Source organism: Thermobia domestica, chromosome 5 (genome assembly GCF_964235325.1).
Source record: "Thermobia domestica chromosome 5, izTheDome1.hap1.1, whole genome shotgun sequence".
Classification (NCBI taxonomy): Eukaryota; Metazoa; Arthropoda; class Insecta; order Zygentoma; family Lepismatidae; genus Thermobia; species Thermobia domestica.
Genome location: NC_137458.1, coordinates 129,930,327 through 129,954,569, shown reverse-complemented (window position 1 = coordinate 129,954,569; position 24,243 = coordinate 129,930,327). Strand labels below are relative to the sequence as shown.

Sequence of the window (24,243 nt, the reverse complement as noted above, 5' to 3'; positions counted from 1 at the left end):
GCTAAGCGGTTAGCGTACGCGCCTTTGGCGTGGGAGACCCGGGTTCGATTCCCGACGGGAGCTCATGCGGTTCGGATTCCACGTTAATCAGTAGGTCCACGTCTCATATAGCCTCGCTACTGAACGGACGTAAAACTCAAAATCAATCAATCAATCAATCAACCTAAATGCTAAAACATATTTCGGACTCGGGTCGGGCCTTACATTACAAATTCAAGGACCGGGTCCGGGCTAAAAATTCTGGCCCGGGCAGACCTCTAACTTACCGTTTCCGAGATATCGCTTCTTAAATCTCCCGAAATTGGAATTTGTTTTGATCAATATCTCAGGAACGGTAAGAATTACGTGAAAAATCCCATCACTTCTTTCAGATAGTTTTTGATACTCTATCGAATGGAGGGCTCAATAATTGAAAACTTCGCACACACAGAGACATATAGAATTCAGTAATGAAGTTTTTAAGTTCATTGAAAACGGAGAAGAAAACACAAAGCTGCAACACAATGAGTACAAGTAACTTCATTTTCATTTACCCCCCCCCCCAAAAAAAAAATGCTTTCTGCTTGTATACGTATTTTTTTCTATCGTATCAAACTATAAAATTGATTACCATTATTCTTTTATACAATTTTTATAAATAATAATTATATTTTTTCTGAACAAAACTTCTATTTTTTTAAAAAAATATACTAGAATATATAATAATGAACTTGTCACTACTTTAAGAACGGTTTGGAATAATATGGAATAACTACAATTCAAAAGATTGCTTGCACTATTACACTAAAACTGGTTGTTTACGTAACTGAAATATTAAAATTTGGTTACATAAGGAATTAATAGCATAATAAACAATTGACTGTGGGCATGCTTATCGAAAGTTCTTTGTTTCACAATTAACTCAGTAAATAAAGTCACAATAAAATCATTCAGAATTTAATAATAATAATAATAATAATCTTTATAAAGAACGTTTATGCAATATTTTTACATTCAATAAATGCATTTTTTAGAAATATCTATTTTTTTCGCACTTTACACACAATCAGAGACAGAGAGAAACACGTTGTAATTTTTTATTATTATTAAGTTCTAATATGTGTAAATAATATATAAAAATTTTCCAGTTGTGAAAATTGATACTGGAAGATTATTATTTGCTGTTATTTAATATTTATATGCATGGGTTCAAATCAATTTTATAGTTTAATCTGAATTTATCGAGGATATGTTCTAGAACACAATGTTCTATCTCACATCACTACCTGCTTTTACACCTTTTCATGCACTGAAATATGTGATTTATTAAGAAGTTGTTATGACTGAAAGGAAAATAATGAGCATGAAAAAAAAAAAAAAAAAGTGTAGGGTTGCAATGAGCACTTTCAGGCCCATTGCTAGATATATATATATTGAAGGTATATAATATTCATATTTTTCTTTGATTATTAATGCATATATAATTAGGGTAAGGAACCAGCGCTGGTAAAATTATTATAGATTGGTATTTTTGTCTATTAATCTTTATATAAAATTATATATTTCATGTGTGCATTTATGTATTGTTTAATGTATATATATATATATATATGTACCGTGTCATGCGAAAACGAACTAAGCGCCACTTTCATACTTTTAAGAAAATTACGTTTAAAGGTTGATGTCCAGCATTAAGGTAGCCGTAATCTAAAGTGAAATTATGTTTCTTTTTTTGGAAAGGTGTTGGTTTTCCTCTCTTTTCGATTGTGCAAAACGTTCTAATGCTTATCAGGAACCAATCGTCGCATTTACGTGGAATTTCAAAATTTGGCGCTTAGTTCACTTTTGCATAACACGGTACATATATATATATATATATATATATATATATATATATATATATATGTTAATCTTAAAGTTATTCTTTTCCGTTTTAGAAAAATAATTCCAAGTAAGGTTAAAGATTAGTAGCTAGCTAGCTCATTTGGAAACACTGCTAAGCTCAGTGACAGTTTCTTCTCGCCGTGCTGAGAGGGGGAAGCTGTTAAATCGTATATAAGTAAGAAGGGAAATGGCAGCGGGGAGGCAGAATTTGGATTCTTTTGATAGAGTCGAGACGGAATTTCTTGCGGGAGGAGCTTGCATGCTCCTTGGGTCTCGTTTGCTTCGCGACTTTTCTTTTTAAGTCAGAGCAGGGGTACAGCCGAAAGAGATGGCTGTGTATAAGGTCAACCTTTAGACTTGTTAAGCGGAATACGAATCAGAATATTTAAGTTCTGGTTGTATGTCCTAGGGTTTATAGTCTAAGGATAGGTTCGATTCCCGGTTAGGAATAATTAAAGAAATGAAATTTAGTAGGGATCTTTAGATCTATTGTGGCAACGTTCCTTTCGAACGCTGTCTGTTTTCAGAAATTTTCTTTTGTTTTTTAGGGAAGGCTGTTGCTATGGCAACCTGGCCGGATAAGTAAATTATATTTTTTTTCTCGGTTAGTTGCATTTGATTAGCCGATTAGAATTTTCACAGCTGATTCCTTACATAAGGGGATGGTAGGCTGTTGTTTATTTTGATTTTATTCCTACTACCGAGCCTGAGCGGAGGTGCTTTATTCCTAAATGAAGGAAATTTCTCTTTCCCTTTACCTTTTAAAGTCAGTTAGCTAGCTATTTCCTTAAGGGTTGTCCAATAAAGGGCAATTCCTGAATTAGGGACTTAGGCCAGACAGTTCTCAGAATGTTGGGTCTGTCTTTAGAGTATGTGAGGTTCATGATGGCTTGTACGAGGACGCATGTTCAGAACCTCTCTTAAGGAATTTTAGTCAATTTTTAAAGGAAGCTTCATTTTGGAGCGAACTGTTATTTAATGTTTTAAATAGGTGGGGACCTCTGGGTCTAGAGGTGTACCTGAACGATTTTTTTTTTTTGGATTAGAGAAATCATTTTCATTAAGGAACATTTTTCTATGTTTTGGAATTTTGAATAAACTAGTCTACTTGGAAAAGTCTGATTGATATAAAATTCCCTGAATCCTTGGGTATTAATTTTAAGTTTATTGTTTCGTAGACGATTAGTAAGCAAATTTATTTATATTATGTGAGTGTCCCATGGATTAAGTTTCAGGTTTGGAAGCAAAGTATAAGATAGTAGAAGGAACATACTATATCATATACGTGTTATATAGGGCACATCACAGGGTATATCAGGAAGGAGTTCGAACTTGGATATATTGATGTGGCGCTAACCAAAAAGAATTGTCATGCAAAAAGGAAAGATACAGTGAACCACAGTACAGCAACTCGTTGGTTCCAGAAATTTCGTGTCGGCTGTAAAAATTTCTAAGATCAGAATAAAAATTAAATGAAATGAAATTTTGAGTTTTACGTCCCACGGTTTTTCGAGTACTGTGTCTCATTTCTTTATTTTCGAGCGAAGTACAGTATATTGATCGTAGAAAAAAATAATAAATAAATAAATAAATAAAAATTAAATAAAGAAAATAAATTCAAGATCTTGACGGAATTATACCTCTCAGACTTCACGATATTGAAAAAGGGGGATTTTTCGATGCTTGACCATTTCTGTCAATATATATACAGTCGCCTAGAGGACATATCATTCAACATACCCGGAAAAAAATCAAGGCTTTTATAAGATTCTAGAGAGAGAGAGAGAGGGGGGGGATTTTCGACTCCTCTTCCTACGTCGCAAAAATAAGGGTAGCTTATCTTGGTGATTTTCTCGAAAACAGGCTTTAACGATTTCGTTTATTTTTCATAAATCAATTTTCATTAATAACTCTATAATTAGTACAAGTATTTTTTTTCTCTCTCTCTCTCTCTCAAGAAATTAGAATGGGTAGTTTACTCTGGAATGAGGAAAAAACTTTCAAGACTATTTCTCAGAAACGGTTTATTTAATTTTGATCATATCTTATAAATAACTATTTAATTGACAACTCTACAATATGGCATAAGGTATTTGTCATGAAATGTTAGAAATCCACAAGATAGTTTACACTTAGGGTTGAGTCGAACTTTTTTTCTTCTCAAAAATGGCTCATTCGATTTCGCTCATATTTCATAAATAAATGTTTTATTATTATCCTTACGATTGGTATAAATAATTTCTCATGAAATAATCCAAAAGGGTTAGTTTACTTTTTAGGGGTGTTTTCTTTGGACAAAGTTTTGCGAAAATACATATTGTATTTCTTTCTTTTTACATTTTGTAAATAAACGTTTCCATTATAACTGCAACAGGACATCATTCAATGTAAGATATGGGAGTGAGAAATTTTAGTGCAATGTCCCGTACCTTTTATTTTCTGGTTCCGGCCTGGCGTACAATAAGCATTCAAACTGATACTCGTTTACTTTCTTTTAGAAAGTACGAAAAACATGAATATCACTTGACATATATTCAAAGACTTACAACATAAGAAGATATATTTTATCATACTAATAATTCTAACAGTAGAGAGTACTACATAACGTTTGTCAGAATGATATTGGTAACCTTGTGATTAAATAAATACCGTTTACCTGGTAAACAATACAAATTGAACGTCTCTCCTTGCTGGTGGGTGATACGAATTGATTAAGCAGCGCCATTGGGCAGAGGTTCTTAGAGACATGTTCAAGTGCTTTCCTGGTATCTTTCTGGCAGCAGTCACTGTTAAAAAAAAAGTAAACTAAAGGAATATTTAAATAGATCGATATAAATAATGATGGAAGTAAAGGTAATTAATAAAATAAATTCAAAATATTTTAACATTATTTGAAAAGTATTTACTATAATGCAAACAAATATCTTTATTCTGCATAGAACATTTGTTAAGAATAATATTTCTTTTTAGTGCAGGAATAGGCAGAGCAAATTACAGTCCGGAATCGTTTCCCACTGGCAGTTTTATTATAAAAATCCTCTATAAACAGTATTTTACAGATATACTACAATAACATACGTAAATTTTCTAGTATAAGGTAGGAATGGGCTTTTCTTCGACTTGACGGTTTCGGAAAGGATTCCTCAGTAGCGAACTACGTGAGGAGGCATAGAATACTAACTGCTTTACTGCAAGTAAGGCCGGGTTGTGATTAGGAATCTCCTGCTGCTCTACTGCAAGTAGAAACAAATGTAAAGTTTCTCACAGGGCTCCACTGCAAGCTAGGAGAAAGAGGAACCGTTAGTCCCATTGCAAGCTAAGACGTGCATCGTGGTCGTGGGTTTGGGTGAGGTACTTCCTAGGTTCCGCTGAAACCCAAGAAAGGGGATTTAACCAGTCGAAACTGAGGTCTGTCCCTGGAACCCTTATGGTTATATATGTGCTCCAGTTGAGGTGGTGGCCTTGCTGTTCCCTCGTCGTCATGTCACCGGTGGTGTCACTGTCGTCACCGTCGCTGCAGCTAAAATACTCCATAGTAAGGTGCACGTGGTCGTTGTTTGTAAATAGGAACACATGTTTGATGTTTGTAAACACAAGTACGTGAGACATTACAATATATAAGTTCGATGTATAGTCTCTGATATTTATAGGGGAATTAGTAAATCGCCTTCTTAGCGAACTATAAATTTTTGGTGAGATTAAAGAAGATTGGGTGGGAGTGAATGGACCAGAGACTCACGACAAGCTATACCGTATATGAACGATGTATAAAAATAATACTATAAACTAAAAGTATAGCTAAAGTAGAAGTAGAAACGATAGAAAAAGTGTAACTGAATGGGAATTTCGACAGAAATGTTGCATCTTAACAAAGTTGTTTATTATCAATTTAGAGAAAATAGTAAAGTAAATAAGTATACATAAAAAAAAGTACACAGATGGATGACAGTATTTTCAGGAAAGGATGTAACGGAAAGGTTAGGTACATAGCTTGCTACTAAAGTGACGGCTCTTATTGTGTAACTCAAATAATAATAATAATAATAAAAATAAACACGATATTAGAAAACTTGAGAAACAGCTGTGAAGAAAATGGAATTACAATTAACTTCCGAGAGATAAAAGCAACAATAATTGGAATGAAGCTGTCAATATCAATAATATATTTTTATAATTATAGCTACTCATTTCCTATGTAAGTGGGACAGCAGAAAGTAGAAAAAGGGACTTGTGTTTAATACCTAGCTTATATTATTAATGAAGATATGAATGTGAACGAGAAACCAAAGCATGAATAGGAATTGCGAAGAAAGCCTTTAGGGAAAAGGAAAAGTGTTTATAGAGGATCTTTCACTAAAGGGCTAAAGAAATGACTTCTTTGATATCGTCCGTCGATTATAATACTTACTTCTTTCCTTCTACCATCTCTTCTATCACACCCTTAATAAGACAATTTCTACTTAAATATTCTAATCAGTTCTTTTATTTTTTCATTTATTTCCATATTTGCTCTGATTTCAAATATAGGGTTTTCTGATTAGATTTTCGTTCCATCCAGCTAAAGTCAGTCTGTACCTATATTTCCATCGTTTTCAGTCGTTTCACAGGGTCTAGGTCAAAACCCCCACAGCCAAAACCTCCACACTCAAGAAATGTCAAAACGCCCACACGATCGGTCATAACCCCACACAAATGGACAAATCTCCCAAACGCACGAACGGTCAAAACCCCCACAGCCAAACTCACACACTCAAGAAATGTCAAAACGCCCAGACAATCGGTCATAACTCCCACACAAATGGACAAATCTCCCAAACGCACGAACGGTCAAAACCCCCACACTCAAGAAATGTCAAAACGCCCACACAATCGGTCATAACTCCCACACAAATGGACTAAACAGCCACACATAGCAACGGTCATAATCCCCACATAAATGGACAAAACTCCCACACAAATGGTCAAAACTCCCATATGCAGAAATTGCAGGGGTGTAGCCAGCAGGTTTGTGTAGGGGGGGCGTCGTTTTTGAGGAGGGGCCAGCTACAATGTACAAAGCCCAAAAAATGTGTTGCTACTAGTGTTTTTGAGGTCTGAAAGAAAGGAAAATTTGGTTCCCTTCTGGAAAACTGAAAACGCTATTTTAGCTCTTCTTCTTCTTCTTCTTCGTCTTATTATTATTATTATTATTATTATTATTATTATTATTATTATTATTATTATTATTATTATTATTATTATTAATACTATTAATATCTCCATAAATTATATTCAAGATAGTTTTTATTATGTTTAATCAAGAACTACTGCCTGGGACCAAACGCTATACTTTTGTGCATAACTGTAAAGGTAACCAAGAAAGCTCTGTCCCTTTTTGTGGAGGTCTGTGTTCAATTGGATCTTACATCTTGAGTTGAATGCGAGTGGAGATACGGCGAACGTTAGTTGTTGGTGTGGGTATATCCAACATTCTATCTGGTTGTGGCAATTCAGATACACAGTGAACTTACATAAAGACAGAGGGAACATGGGACATCCACAGAGCGTCATAAGAGCATGTATGCTGAACGAATTCAAATGGAGGTCAAACGCCGCTGTAGCGGGACAGAAGATCTGCCAGGCCTTTGGTGAGGGTGTCGTGACGACGCGGACAGTGCAGCGATGGTTTAACAAGTTTAAGGACGATGACGAAACACCCGAAAACACCACGTGCCAGAAGACCAACACAAGTACAAAGAGGAACTGGGCTTACAATTCAGTGTATGGAGAAACCATTCGGCAGCACATTTATCAACTTGGGAAGCACTACAAGTTACGTCTATGGGTCTCACATGTTTTGACTCCGGGCCGGAAGGCAACGAGGCAGTCGCCTGTGTTTATTTACTGTTTCGGAGCCATTTCTGGACAGGGCGTTGACATGTGATAAAAAGTGGGTCCTATACGAAGCTCCACTGCGCCGTCATCATTGGTTAGCATCCCATGAACCGATTTCAAAACAGCCGAAACCAGCACTGTACCAGAAGAACTGTATCTTCTTTGTGTTTGGTGCATCGTGCATCGGGAACTGCTACCAGCTGGTCAGAGTATCAATGCAACTGTGTAGTGTCAGCAGTTGAGCTGTGCTCAAGAAAAACTCAAAACTCTGGAGCCATCACTTCTGAATTGCAAATGGGTCCTCGTTTACGGGACAACGCTAAGTCCCACGTGGCTAGGATGACTCAGGACACCATTCTCCGCCTTGGATGGGAAACAATATTACAACCACTATATTCTCCGGGTATTGCACCGTCCGATTATCACCTGTTCCATTCTTTGGACAATCACCTTAGAGGCTGCCAGTTCAAATCCCTAGTAAAAGTCCAAAATGCAGCTGATACCTTCTTTTCACGGCCTACCAAGTTCTACCGCGATGGATTCCATGGCTTTCCAGAACGTTTTCAGAAGGTCGTCGATGCTGATGGGGACAATTTTTGATCTTTCAGGTTAGGTGTTCGAAGGTGGTGGGTGAAAAAGCGACAGAACGTTTCTTGCTTACCTTTATATTTTAATTTAAGACCTTGTATACAGAACCTATCTACACAAGATTGATTTTCTTTGAAATTTCACTTAATTTCTTTACGGTTTCCTGACAAAAATACTTATTTGTTATTTGTGACTTAAAAAAAAAACACAATTATTTTATTACACTGAGTAGAAATAAAAGAGAGAGCGAATTAAATCCAAATTGAATAAAAACATTGTTTCTCCCAAATTTTCCATCCTCTGTGTCTTTTAAAACACTTGTTAAAACATATAAAAATATACTGCACTTACAAATCAGTTTAGTACCTTTGTTTTATGGCTGTATTTGTAGTACCTTGTTAAAACGTTTGTCTTCAAACTGTCAAATATAAATCGCAGTAAATTGTGTAATCTGCTGTCACAAAAAAAGTATCCTATTTTTCGATCGGTATAAGGAAGAGATAGTATACTATTTTTCGATCGGTATTTAAAAACAATATTTCTCCATACTATTTTCCCATAAATTATTAATTGTCAATAAACTTTGTTACTTTTAAATGAATGAATCGAGATAATTTTACTATGATGTTTTAAAAGCTGGTCATTTGGGGGGGCGAGGAAACCATTTGGGGGGGCCGGGCCCCGATGGGCCCCCCCTTGGCTACACCCCTGAGAAATTGTCACAACTGCCACACAAATGGACAAAACCCCCATACAATCGGACAAATTCCCCACACTCTGAAATGATCGTGATTGCACGTTTTTGTTGTGGCTCTTTATGACGCCCACTTTAGTGTTTCTGTCATTAGAAAACAGTGCAAGAAGAATAGTTGCAACATCAGTTTAAGTGGAATAAAAATGTTATTAAAAAGTACAAGGGCAAGACATGCATCCAGGATCATTTCAGAGTGTGGGAGATTTGTCCGATTGTGTGGGGTTTTTGTCCATTTGTGTGGCAGTTGTGACAATTTCTGCATGTGGGAGTTTTGTCCATTTCTGTGGGGGTTTTGTCCATTTATGTGGGGATTGTGACCGTTGCTATGTGTGGGAGTTTTGTCCATTTGTGTGGGAGTTTTGTCCATTTGTGTGGGAGTTATGACCGTTGGAGGTTATGACCGATTACCAGTGTGGGGGTTTTGGCTATGGGAGTTATGACCGTTCGTACATTTGGGAGATTTGTCCGTTTCTGTGGAAGTTATGACCGATTGTGTGGGCGTTTTGACATTTCTTGAGTGTGGGAGTTTGGCTGTGGGGGTTTTGACCTGTTCCCGTTTTACATTGTTGTTTGGAAGCGACACGTTTCTGCCTCGTGCGTGACAATTAGTGCTCTCAAACGGGTCGGGTCGGGTCAACTCGGGTCGGGTCAATCGGGTGAGCTCGGGTCGGGTTGTCGGGCCGGGTCAATCGGGTCAGCTCGGTTCGGGTTATCGGGTCGGGTCAGTCGGGTCAGCTCGGGTCGGGTTGTCGGGTCGGGTCAGTTCACTTTCGTCAACTGAGTTTAAGTTGAGCTTAAACTCGGCTGGAGTCGAAAGCTGCTGTTTTTCACTAGCTGCCTAATTAAAAATAGCAATTTTCAATTGATTTTATAGAAGCCATAAATCTATTTTGAGCACTTGCAGCTAGTGTTTTTATGCTAAATGCTTATTTTTGTACTTGTGTATACTTTAATTTTTAAATGTGGAAAATTGTTTTTACCAATCGACTGTAATATTAATATCTACGCCAATATGGAGTCTGGGTTTAGAACAAAACTAGAAGTTGCTTAAGCAAGGCCAAAGAAAGATTGGATATGGACAACCAAGCCCAAGCAGGACCGCGGTGGCTCAGTGGTAGAGAATTCATCTCTAGTGCATGGTGTCCATGGTTCGATCCCAGCTTGTGCTAAGTGGGCTTTGTGGTGGAGGAACGCCTTGTATTGAGTTTTCTCTAGGTTCTCCTGTTTCCTCCCACTTTCTTCATTCCACCATTACATTCATTTCTCATGGTCACCATATCCCTTAGCCTCGGTACAGAATCGAGGGACCTTAAACTGAATATTTCATTTTATTGCACCAAGCCCAAGGACATCGATACAAGAATAAGATAAAGATTATATAGTATGAAAGACCTTAATCAAAATCACACTTGGTCTTCATTTGTACCGATGAGGCGAGCATTCTTGGCTCTTATATAGCATGAAAGATAACCAAGACTACGAAATGCAGGACCAAGACTTGACTGTGCAAGACAAAGAATAAGACGCAGTATTGATGACCAAGACCCAGGGTGCGAATCATTTGAATTTCATTTGTTGGGCTGAAAGTGATGAAATAAAATTAGTACTCTATAATTAATTATCATACTGTATTTTTAAATTTTAAATTACAAAATTCATATTATGTATCTTCCTACTTGCAACTATATATACTGTAAAATAGGTTTTAATTACCGAGAAAGAAAAATCAAAGTGGCGCGGGTCCCGGAATCATAAGAACCTATTTTGGAATGAAAGTTGAAGGGTTGGAAAAAATCACAGATGTTCTCCCATTTCCTCAACCCTTATCATTGTAGTTAAACTATTTCCTTGCTACTGCCTTCCGAGAAGACCCCCTGTCGTCCGAGCAGGTGAGAACTTTGAACTTGAATAAAAATTTCGTCTCATAGAACTAAAGCAAGAAAAAATAAATAAATTTCTCCCACGTCGGACATTTGTATCAGTTATAAAAAGAAATAACCAAACCTCAAAAGTGCCAAATATTCATTAAGAGCACATACAAATCCCCCGCTTGACCTAGCTAGTGATTAACGTGTAAGACTTCGGTACACGTGGTCCGTGTTTAATTCCCAATGGGAGTGCATTTTGGCGTTCACCCAGTGTCGTGACCATAGTGCTCTCAAACGGGTCGGGTTGACCCGACCCGACCCAATCCGGGTCAGCTCGGGTCGGGTTGGGTTGTCCGGTCGGGTCAGTCGGGTCAGCTCAGGTCGGGTTGTCGGGTCAGGTCAATCGGATCAGATCACGGGTCGGGTCAGTCAATTTGGGTCACGGGTCGGGTCGGGTCGGTCTTCAACCCGACCCGTTGAGAGCACTAGTGACAATACTACTACTACCTTAACGTGTCTCGTTACTTAAGAACCCACCAACAACAGTAGGTTGTATAATATAACAGGATAGCGTGATGCTTGTTAGGGTGACATATTTCCCTTTTATAATTATGATTAACAGAAAATGGAAATGGTAAGGAATATTTAGAAGAAAGTTCTCTAGGAAACTGTATATAAAAATCAGATCAGCAGTGTGCTGTGTGCTTTGTCAGTTTGACCTCAACGCGTCCGCGAGGGTGAACTCCCCAGCCTCTGCTGACGATTGGTGCTACTGCTCCAGGCATACAGCTGCTGCTCGACACTGTAGTGGACGTGCTCCGGAAGAATGGCCCTGAGCTCAACCTTCAGAAGAGCTCACTACTCTCTCTAACGCCAGACCGAAAGAAGAAGAAGATGAAGATCTTGATATAGCCACGGTTTCACGTAGGATCCGACTCTCTTCCTCGAACCTATGTCATCTCACGCTGCGGTTATTTGGGAGTGAAATTTACATCTAGGGGACGACAGACGATCAGGCCTTCTATGGCACTTTATCTAGAAAGTCTTCGGAAAGCGCCACTGAAATCGCAGCAGCGGCTCTTGCTATTAGTCCAGTTCCTGTTGCCGAAGTTTTATGAAGTACTGGTGTTGGGGCATACTACAACGGGTCGCCTTGAAGCACTTGATCGACAAGTGCTTGTTGCAGTGCGCCACTAGCTTCGACCTCGAGATGTCTCGAAGGCGCATGTGCTGCCCTACTTTCATCACATTGCAGAAGGGTTATTACATTTCGTAGTTTTCACATTTTAGGTTCTGCGTGTTGATGGAGACTTCCACAGTAAAGGATATTATCATTTCTACTCTCCATATCAGATGTACATTCAGCCTATGATTCCTTGTACTATTTACTGGATGATATTATTAAATGACGTACTGGTATACATATGTGTAGATATATTTTATTGGAGATTAATTCAGTTACTCCTTTATCAGCCTCTTCATCAATTTAAACATTATTATTATTATTATTATTAACATACACATCACTTATCATTATATTTATTTTCAATATTTATTCACATATTATTATGATATATAGATATATCAAATTATATTCTGTTGAAGGCCGAATTTAGTAATAATACACTAGGATCACATGTCAACATATACACGTAGGCATCATCATCCAGCTAATTATCCATCATACCGCGTTATTAAAATTACTCATTGCACTATCTGATAGTTCAAATTAAATCACAATATCATATACAAACTACAGTTGGGACAGCGTCGATGTTTGATCCGAGGCTTACAAATTTTAAAGATACATTTCTACACAATGCATGTTAACTAACTCAGAAAATGTCTTCTTTACTATAATATTTATCTCAGTTTGTTTATCCAAAAACGATTCGAAAAAATGTAATTTCTTTTAGATTTGGAATGTTTTAAATCATCCGGTACGGACCACTATCCCTTAAATATTCTCAAGAACAGTTCGTAATGCGTCGCTCAGCTATACAATAGCAGCGCATTACACGCATCAGACGTCAGATGTTATCTGTGGTGCTTTGTGCTAGATCTTAAGGAGCAGGGATGGATTGTGGTTCGGGAGCCATCATTGAAACATCGAAGGAATTAAGGAAGTCTGATATAGTCGCTTATCCTCCATTGCAATAATAGACGTGCAGGTCGTGGGCTGGACGTGGCTCTCTACTAAAACGTGTCAAATACTCCCGAAACCCTCAACTCCGGGAGTACTTTAGAAACCTTTCAGGAGAGTGGCCCCGTATAACTACGTGCACTGTCTCGTGGAGGGGAATATGATCGGCTCACGCCTCTAGAGAGCTGGCCGTTTTCGCACGACATGCTGCTCTTGAGCGCATTATGATCTTTCCACGCACCGATAAGAGATGGCGGACTTGGTATCCTCTCCCTGATGTTAACCACATCTATGCTGAAATTAAGCGACTCAACAAGCTCCAGAACGCACCACTCGAGGTTTTCCGTGCTGCCTTCCTCAACTTGCTCCAAACAGTTGGAGCTTAAGCTGAAGAGTTCCACCGACGGACATGAGCTTCGGGAATGTTTCAGAGCTGGCGCGTTATCTGCTCCTCCCTTTGAGTGGTGCATTGAGTCTTTCCGGTGTGGTCTATGTGGATTTTATCCATACGAAGATCAACTATCTACCTACTAGGATTCGAACTTCTCATGGGCCCCGGAGATATGGGATGTCTACTGACTGTCGGGCCAGCTGTAGAATCTGAGAGACAGTTGCCTATATCATCCAGAATTGTGGTAGGACTCATGGAATTCGCATCAGACGTCAGATGTTGTCTGTGGCGTTTTGTGCGAGGATCTTAAGGAGCAGGAATGGATTGTGGTTCGGGAGCCCGTATTCCAACCTCGAAGGGATTAAGGAAGTCTGATATGGTCGCTTATTCTCCATTGTAAGTGGAATAATTGACGTGCAGGTCGTCTCCGGAGCCACTGGGCTGGATGTGGGTCTATCAAAAACGTGTGAAATACTCCCGAAACCCTCAACTCTAGGAGTACGTTAGAAACCTTTCAGGTCAGTGACCCCGTATGACTACGTGTATTGTCTCGTGGAAGGGAATATGATCGGCAGCCTCCAGCGGGTTGGCCGTTCTCGTACGACATGCTACTCTTGAGCGCATTACGATCTTTGCGCTAAAGGGATAAATTAAGATATTCAGAAGCTTCATGATCAACGCTACCCGTAAGGCAGCCGATTCAAAGTGTCGGAGTGGGATAAGGAGCCTTTACTTTGTTCCACTACCCTACCCTGATTTCACCTTGAGTGGTAATCATGGATCCACTGAATGTCTTCCTTACATCCACTGAAGGTTAAGACGGATATATAAAAAAGAAGTTTCTACTGCGAGTCTGAACGTTTCGGGAGACTTTTGGATTAACGTCTGAACGTCTGAACGTTCCGGGACACCCGGCTGAAATTTTACAGCTTATGCATTTAAGCAAGTGCAAATTTGGACCATATTTCAGGAGTGGTTATTGTTCTTGTCGATCGGGCTCCGAGTTTTATTTATTTATTTTTGTTTTATTCCTATTATTTTTGTTGAAAAGAAGTACTAAAATAGAAACAGCAGTTCCAAAAACGTCTAAAGAGTCGAAACGTAATACTCATTGCACAGATGTTGAAGTATACGTACAATTTTCTTGATTGACAAAGAATAAATTATTCCTATCAGTTAAGTATAGATCACTACTAAAAGCGTTCTTTTAAAAATATATAACAAATGATATTCATTTATGCTTTGGATGGAAACCGGGACATTTCGGATGGATAAATCAAGTAATTTCGTTACTTTTAATATCAACCTAAGGGCAAGATTTCAAAAATCACATTTTCGGTTCCAAACATTTTCGTCTGCTAGGTAAACATAAGCCGATATATGTTTCATCTTGTTTCCATGTAAATAGTTTCCTTACATATCTTATCTTTGATCCATTTGCTCTTTAAAGTTTCTTCTTGTGGAAATTTGAACGAAAATTGCAGTTCTCTCTCTTTCACTATAATATTTATAATCCAATGCAAAAGATTACATTTGTAACTTCCGTATGTAACTGATTATGTTTGGAAGACACCGGAAACAAATAATACCAGAAGTACCGGCGGAAATACGTCACGCTTGGCCCATATATTCAGAACAATTCCTTTGGGAAAAGGGAGATAGATAATGTCGGGACGTCTGGAAGAGTTATGTGGTCTGTCACGTTCGAACCTTATTTCCATACATTTTACAGGGTAGTTCCTTCTTACCTATTATTTGGCTAATGATGGATACCAAAACAGCACTGAATAAAAAGTTAATTAACATTTTTTCTCTCCTCTGAACTGAAGAAATCTTCTGCTCGTATCCGAAGTGGGAACCTGAGAGATGGAAAATAATGAATGTTGTTAATTTAATTAAATCAACTCTTTTGTTATTCATTATGTAAATGAAGAATGCCAGTTTTTCAGGAACATCATCATACGAAAACTACTTTCTAAATTGGAATTATCTTTTAGTTATGATGACTGCTTATTGCTTCAGGCAGGTTATAGGTATATTATGAAAATTCAAACCTCAAGGAGGCAAGGAGTACACACTTTCACTATCGAAGCGACTTTTGGTCGGTTGTGAAGGTTTGCCTGGGTGTTATTATAAATGACCTATCCTTATACTAGACAGGATATGTCTCTGTGACTAAAGCTAATTCCTAATACAAGGTGCGTTCAAGTTATAACCCCTCCTATTTTTTTCTCACTAACTAATCACACGGACACTATGAAACTTATGTCACTTCTCGATATGATCTCTCTGCAGCCGTAAACATTTTTCACAACGTCGACGCTATGATTCCATAACTGCAACAAACGCTCCTTTAGGAGTCTGTTTTAACCAGTAGAAACTTGCTGATGAAATGGTTGCACGGCTAATGAATGTGCGACCATGCGGAGTGTCTTTCATCACTGGAAACAGCCAAAAGTGTGTCAACGTTACTTGACAACATGCCACACGCGCAGCCTTGTGGTTGTCTGTCGGGATTTGCGGCAGCTACCTGAAGGATATTTTCACATTTTCAGGACTTTATGCAGAATTGTGTGCACAGATTCCACGGCAATGCCAACTTTTTAGGTGATGTGTTCCACATTCATTCGGTGATCCTCCAAAACAACTTTCTCCACTCGTTCGATCATGTTGTCTAACCGGCTTGTGCAAGACCGAGATTGTCTTGGCTTGCTGTCACACGACGTTCTGCCTTCTTTAAAATGTCTCATAAGCGAAAGCACATTAGACACATCCATGACACCATCGTCACATGTCTCTCTCTACTGGCGATGAATTTCAAGCAGTGTCACACCACACAAATGTAGAAAACGAATGATTGCATGTGGTTCTTGTAATGAAAACGTCGCCATTTTACGAGTATCGTAAGTACTATCAAAAGCAGTCATCACTCTCGCCGCTGCCGTTAGAGTTCTGTGCCGCCCGGTATTGCCATTTCTGTCACGCATTAACAACGAGTGACCGCGTATTTTAAAACAAACAGCATATTTCTCTTAGTTACCAGTCCTGAGAAAAAATGGAGATGTTATAATTTGAATGCACTTCGTATAACGCTAATCATAAGTGAAAATGTTTCTGAATACGGCTGATTATGTTTTAGCCTGTGTTTTTATTAGGGATGAGCACGAACGAGTTCGAGCGAGTTTTCATTGAAACTCGACTCGACTCGAAACAGATATCTTTGACTCGAGAACTCGGCTTGAAAAATTTCCTCCAACTCGACTCGGAACTCGGCTCGAATTTGACTCGAGCTTCGAGTCGAATCGAGCCAAATCGAGCCTAATGCTGTGTGTAGTTTCAAGTACTTTCTTTAAGTATCCTACATAGACAATATAATTATTATCAATGATACTACTACTACTATAACATTATTATTATTATTATTATTATTATTATTATTATTATTATTATTATTATTATTATAACAACACCGTGTATAAACATGAAATATAGATGTTTTTTTTTTTATATCTGAATACTAAAAACTAGTTGACTGCTGACCTCGGTAGTCCTGAAGACTAGGAGGCAAGGACATCATTCACTAGGTTCTGGGTTTGTGTTCCGGAGGAGCAAGTATCCGAGCTCGAACCAAAAATCGTTAGAAGTTAGAGGGCGCCGGCCACACATGTTCAAAACTGCTTGGTCCGGATTTATCAACGGCTATCAACAGCTCAAGCGGCTCGGCTCACAACTCATTCCCTATCGAGCCAAGCCAACAGCTCACCCTCCCAAACCGACACGAGCCGAAACAAATCGAGCTAATGGCTCATCCCAACCGGGCCGGCTCGAGACGATGGCTCACCTGAGCTGACTCGGTGCCTCATCTCAACCAAGCTGGCTCGAGCTGTTCGCTCAGTTGAACCGAGCTAAGCCGGTTAACATCCCTACACGTATTGGGCTTCTGCTTCGGCTCAAAACTTTCACCGTGCAGGTCTCAGCCTTGATTGTGAGAACTACAGTATATACTTCTGTTAGTGCTCACAACATTTGAGGCTGTCTCGTTATAAAAATCCATTGTCGTCTTGTTAATCGAGACGAGACGAGATGCTGGCAGTGTCTCACCTCGTGAGCAACACTAAAAACTTTCCACATTACTGCTTACATTTCTCATAGCTTTCACTTTCTAATCGGGGAATGATTTCAAAATGAGTTGAAACGAGCTAAACGAGCGAACCATTTTCCAAACTCCACTCGACTCGAAACTCAACCTCAAAACAGTGACTCGGCTCGGAACTCGACTCGAGAAAATTACCTTTAACTCGACTCGTGCCCATCCCTAGTTTTTATAAACAAAAATGAACATAACATAGATACAAAATTAACACACTGATTTGATAGTTCGTCTTACAAATTATATTGACATATATACATTATTATTATTCATATTATACATATTATACATGTATTATTCATATGAGTAGAACTTAATTTTAGGTTGCTAATGCTACCGCGACAGTCGAACAGAAACAGGTATGGAAATTTGCAGCAGTTAAAGCAAACACTGTATATAGGCAAGTTGTGGATGGAAAAATATGATAACTGTCAAAAGTTAGATGATGATGTCAATTAGGGATGAGCACGAGACGAGTCGAGACAGGATTTTCCTGACAAAATTCGAGTCGAGACATTGCTCTTCCAATAGATAAATATACATTTTTCGAGTCGAGACATCACTTTTACAGCATACTTCCGAGGCGAGACAACCACAAATCTTGTCTCGTGTGCATTCCTAATGTCAATGTTTCTTCACATTTTTCAGTTATCATTCTTCACATATTTTCTTCAAAATGTTTAAATAGTGTGAAAAGATTGCGATAAACTGAATAACATACTGAACATAATGAAGTGTCCTTTTTACTTCTACAATTATGTTTAACATAAAAGCAGTGATCGAAGTGAGACGGTATGAGGTGGTATGCCATACAGCTTCCGGTTTTTCAGTGACGAAAGTATACCGCTTCTGGTTTTCCAGTGATCAAGACTTACCGCTACTGGAGAGTAGATGCTAAATATCTTTAATAAATCCGTTTTTATACACAGTAATTGAAGAATAGCTTTGCACATAAAAAGATTTAATTTCTTATTTGGAAATAATTTCTAAGTTGCCGACACCGACATTTTTATTATCTTTTCCTACCTTTTGTTTTTAAAATGGGATGTCTTTTTTGATGTACCATATTCAATTTTTCCTTTATATATATATATATATATATATATATATATATATATATATATATATATATATATATATATATATATATATATGTGTGTGTGTGTGTGTGTGTGTTGTCTGCTGTGGGGGTGGATCTTCCGGAGGTTTGGAATACCCCTCAGTCGAGTAGAGGGACCGGAAGTTTTCCCGCAGGAAATTGTTAATATAAAAACTAGGTTTTTGAGTATTTTCGTGTTAATTCTCTATAATACAACATAAGGGGATATTTAAAAAAAAAATCAAAACATTGTTGGCAGGGGATCAAAGTCTCTCCATGTCCTCCCCCCCCCCCTGTAACTACAAAGAAGCTCTCCAATGATTTTTAGTCATTATGTAAATAGAAATGCAATCTTTTAGGCAACATACCCTCACTGTATTTCAACATTTAGATAGCCGGTATGTCGAGTAAAAATCGTAATAAAATATACCGTCTACACTTTCTTTCCACTTCGAACACTGCATAAAATTAAAAAGAAAAATATGCATTTGAAATTATGTGAATGATGTAGTGGTATTGATACGTTTAAGAAGGTAGAAGCAGGCACGTAGCCAGGATTGCGTGAAGGGGGGGGGGGGTCCGAGGATCGGCGCCCTTGGTCATCACACCAGGGGCTCGATCATTCTAAACAATTTTACTGGAATATATATTGGTTCGCTTAGCCAGTATTTCGTAACGGGGGGGGGGGGGGGACATGAAATTCTGAAGGCCCAGGAGCTCGATCAATCTAAACTACTTTACTATCAACATTTATTGGTTTGTGAGGATATGTTGGTAAGTATTTTAATAAACTATGAAGAAATCTCGAGTAAAATTTTTAAAAAAGTATTGAAAAAGAGAATACAATATTTACATCCTTCCTCTGTTTATTCAAATATAACAATTTTCCTTTCATTATGACCTCAACTATTATAAAAAGTACATATTCACTATTATAAAAAGTACATACTCAATAATGTATTGTAAAATATTTTGCAATATCTCCGTTCTTCTTTCTGTTGAATCAAATGTTAACATAACTTTCTTTCCACATATATTTTTGTTTTTATTATCCGTCAACTACTGTCTGTTTCAAATGACAGGTTAAAGGAGCAGTAGAAAATTGTTTTTGAAATAACATGTTTGATATTGCAAGGATGCGATGACGAAAAATTATGATAAAAAATGTACACGCTGTTACACAACGGCACTATGCTTTCGGAAGCTTGAACTCTTTCTGACTAGTAGCAGAAATTCTGAGAATTCCGCAACTTTTCTAGAAATTTCAAATTCCCTGACTCTTCCAGGATATATCCTATCGCTCATCTTGCAACCTTATATTGCAAGTAATACAAATTTCCTTATAAGAAAGAGTAATCAAAAGCTTCCTGTAGTTTATTTTTAACGCTGATCCTTCTTTTTCTCATTTCATTTTGTTCCATCCTTCCTTAATTTTTTTCATTTCTGGTCTCGAAGGGGGGGGGTCCGGACCCCCCCCTTGGCTACGTGCCTCGTAGAAGCATTATTTCCATCCTTCACCGAGACGCAGTTAAATGCTAGATACGTCACTAGATGTAAAACTTCCCTCTTCTAGAATTCTGGAGTCACGACCGCTGGTCCTTTTTCCCTAATCAAACCAACATTCCGAAACAAATCACGTATTCTACTGGATCCTTTACTCATTACAAAGTACAACGTAATCCCGTTAGATGTCAGCAGAAGTGAAATATTTTAGCCAGACTTGCCTCACGTTGTTTCACTTACCAATTATAGATGGCAGGAGAGTACAGTGTACTTAGTGTTCATACTTTGATTTGAAAATGGAAAAAGAAGAAATAACAGGTGGTGTGGTGTTTTTAGCTTTACCTACCCATATTAAAAACCAAATAAGCAGTGAGACTGATTTTAGGTGAATAGAAAATGGAACCAAACTGTTCCAAATTAGACAGTTTTCAGTAGAGATGCAAAAAAGCCGGCTTTTTTGAATCGATGGTTTTTTTCACATAAAAAGCCAGCTTTTTGGGGAAAAAAACGAGAACTTTGGAAATTTTGGCTTTTTTCATTTTCATGATTTTTCTATCTAAATAGCTTTCTTATAGTATATTCTGTACTTAGATAAGAATTCCATGACCTAAATGCCATATTTCGCTCTAAAATTCACCATCAAGATGGATGGAGCACATGTTTTACGAATTAAAGCTAACATGAAGAATGTAGTATTTGAGGGCAATTTTAGAGGCTATTTAACTTTTGAGTTATCGATATTTTTTCTTCTCGATATCATTTCAGTTTGTCGTCTGTTTCATTTCTAAGAGCTTAGTACTCTAGCTTCTAACGCAGAAGTTAAACTTACGTTTTTCTATATATCCGTCAAAGCGTACCGGTACGTTTTTTAATATATCCGTCTAACCGTACTTCCACATTTCTGTTATACTGTAGCTGTGCAACGATTTAGCAATAATTTTCCGGATACAACCTTGAATACTAATTTATACAAATAATCAGTAGCGGATTTAGAAACGTACTTTGGGACGGGTTTCTCTGATTGTTTCATTTTCTAAAATCTCCTAATTTTATTTGGGAGGAGCTTGAAGTTTATGAGTACAGGCATAACTAATACTGTATTTCGTTTCGTTTATATATTTATCGATAATCTTCCGGATACAACCTTGAAGATCATTTTATATTGAGAATCAGTGGCGGATTTAGAAAAGTATTTTGGGAGGATTTTTTTCTTACTAATGTTTAGTTTTTCTAAACATTCGTAATTTTTATTTGACGGCAGCTTAAAGTTTATGAGTAAAGGCATAACTAATAGATATTTCGTTTGTTTTAGACATTCTGTAATTTTGGGGAACAGGCTTCAGTCCGAAAGACCGCCCCCCTAACCCTCGCAAAACCGTCATTGCTGGTAATTAGTAATAATAACGATTTAAAAACAATAAGAAATGAAGTCAGCCAACTCACAGTACACGCACTATTTCTACTTCACAGATGGAATGAAAAAATACTTTGTCAGAATGGTCGAATGCTGGGTTGAATTCCGGACTTCTCGATAGAAGCGCAAAAGCTCCAGTCAATCATGTTTGTTGTGCAGTTGTATTTATCTTAACTTAAATATATTCCGTAGTCCTTTTTTTTTTTGTGTGTGTGTTGGTGGAGTGGGGAGAGTTCCATAATGATATGAAGGGTGTGAGCCAAGAACATGGTAACTAACAAATTTTCAATTGCTGAGTTACGCAGCATCAGATAGGCAGCAACGCATACCGCTTCGTTTAATCCCTCATGTATAGACTAGTGTTGCCACGAGACGAGACGAGACGAGACTTTAGGCTGTCTCGTCTCGTCTCGTGCAAAGCATGTCTCGTCTCGTGTCTCGTCTCGAAAAAATGTGCTCGTCCCGTCTCGTGTCTCGTCTCGAGAGGTTCTGTCCCGTCTCGTCTCGTTTGTCTCGTTTTGTCTCGTCTTGTCTCGTAAAAATATAGCAGCATACCATGGGAACGAAAGCAAAATGTAGCAGACTGCACCATGCTAATCAAGATACAACTAAGTTACAAGTATTACCCAGAACACACAAGACAAGAAATGTCACGGTAGCTACACCGTGAAGCCTTCACCTCTGGTGTATGTGGTAGTCGGTTCGATCTCGGTTAGTGCCATGTGAGCTTTGTGGTGGACAAACGTCGAATGTGTGTGGGGGCCGCGGTAGGTCAGTGGTAGAGCGTTCACCTCTGGTGCTTGGGGTCTCGGATTCGATCCCAGCCCCCGCCAAGTGAACCTTGTGGTGGACAAACACCGTGTGCGTGGGTTTTCTCGGGGTTCTCTCGTTTCCTCCCACTTTCTTCATTCCACCATTTCATTCATTACTCATCATCACCGTCTCCTTTAGCCTAACCGGCATAACCGTGGGACGTAAAACTCAAAGATTTCATTTCATTTCATTTCATTTTTCGTATGTGTGTGTTTTCTCGAAGTTGTCTAGTCTCCTACCACTTTCTTCATTCGACTAATTTTCCCATCAACATCCATTCGGGGTGGGCCAAAGTTGCCTAAAGGTCTTAAAAATAAATTCAAATAAGTTCACGAGGCAAGGAAAAATAGTTTACAAGATAATATATCTCTGCTGTTAGTCGTCTGAGGCTTCTCGTCCCTGGCTTTTTTTTTTTTTTTTTTTTTTTTTTTTTTTACATTCTGAAACATTGTAATTTGTTTCACAGTTTCAATACACGAATATACAGTAAATTGCTCATAGGTACGTCGAAGATGAAGACACTAATGTCAAATAACACTGGTATACAAAATTTTGCTTATTATTACTTCTTGATGAATTTTTATGTATTTTGACCCCCTGAACATGAATCTGGCACTTATTTTTATGTAGTGTCAACATTTTCAATGATATAAGCATGTTTTATTTTTCTCCTATACTGATTTATGCAGAGTAATTTGCGTCCTTTTACTTCGATACTCGCTAGGTGTTATCGCATTTGTTATTAAAGATAATTGTTCGGAGTACGAAACAGAGAATATAGATTCTAAAGATACATAGCAGAATTGTAAATTGATTAAATAGAGTTATTCAAGTGTGAAGCTGATTTTGGAGAAAACAAAATATAAGGAACATCAATGGGACGTGTGTGAGGATTTCAAAATTATTGGTTTTCTTCTTGGGTTGCAAAGTGGTTATACTAAATATTCCTGCTTTCTATGTCTGTGGGACAGTCGGACAACTAACCAGCATTATGATCAAACCGTGTGGCCTGAAAGAACGGAGCTTATTCCAGGAGCACATAATGTGATAAATGAAGCATTAGTGCCCAGGGGGAAGATTCTCATGCCAACATTACATATTAAGCTGGGATTGGCAAAACAATTTGTGAAGCTCTGGGTCGCAATTCACCAACCCAACAACGTATCAAACAAATGTTTCCAGCTTTATCAGAGGCAAAAGTTCTGGCTGGCATTTTCACAGGGCCTCAGATTTCTTGTCATGCTTAATAGTGCTCCACTTAAACAAAAAATGACGGAGTTGGAAAGAAACGCTTGGGAGGCCTTTCATAAATTGGTGACGGGATTTCTTGTGCATAAACGAAGTGAAGCGTTTGAACACCAAGTTAAGACACTCATTGATCAATATCGAGCATTGGGATGTAGAATGTCTTTAAAATTACATATGCTACATTCATACTTGGATTTCTTTAAGAAGAATTAAGGAGATGTTAGCGAAGAGCAGGGGAACGTTTCCATAAGGACATTGAGGTAATGGAAAGCAGATACCAAGAAAGGTGGGATTGTGCAATGATGGGTGATTATATTTGGGGGTTAGTCCGTGAGGAAGTGAACGTTTCCCACAAAAGAAAGAGAACCACTAACCTTCACTTTTGATTACGGAATTCCAGTACTTGATTAACACTTTCCTCCAATCTCAAGTACTTTTGTATATAATTTTTATAAGAAATGTAATATTCATATATTTTAGTATTTATGTATTGCTATGTAGATTTTTGTTACCCAGAAAGTTGATGTCCAAAATG

General features: G+C 38.0%; 1 protein-coding gene across 2 annotated transcripts in view; it reads right to left on the bottom strand.

Moving 5' to 3' along the window:
- LOC145686126 (phospholipase A1-like) overlaps positions 1-24,243 on the bottom strand; it is a 94,446-nt gene that overhangs the window by 61,637 nt on the left and 8,566 nt on the right. For both annotated transcript variants that reach the window (XM_081759100.1, XM_081759101.1), the window contains exons 2-3: positions 15,230-15,340; positions 4,520-4,649 (exon numbers count right to left, since the gene is read on the bottom strand). In XM_081759100.1, coding sequence (XP_081615226.1) covers positions 4,520-4,649; positions 15,230-15,287 — 188 coding nt within the window. In that variant the 5' untranslated portion in view covers positions 15,288-15,340. The remainder of the gene's footprint in view (positions 1-4,519; positions 4,650-15,229; positions 15,341-24,243) is intronic.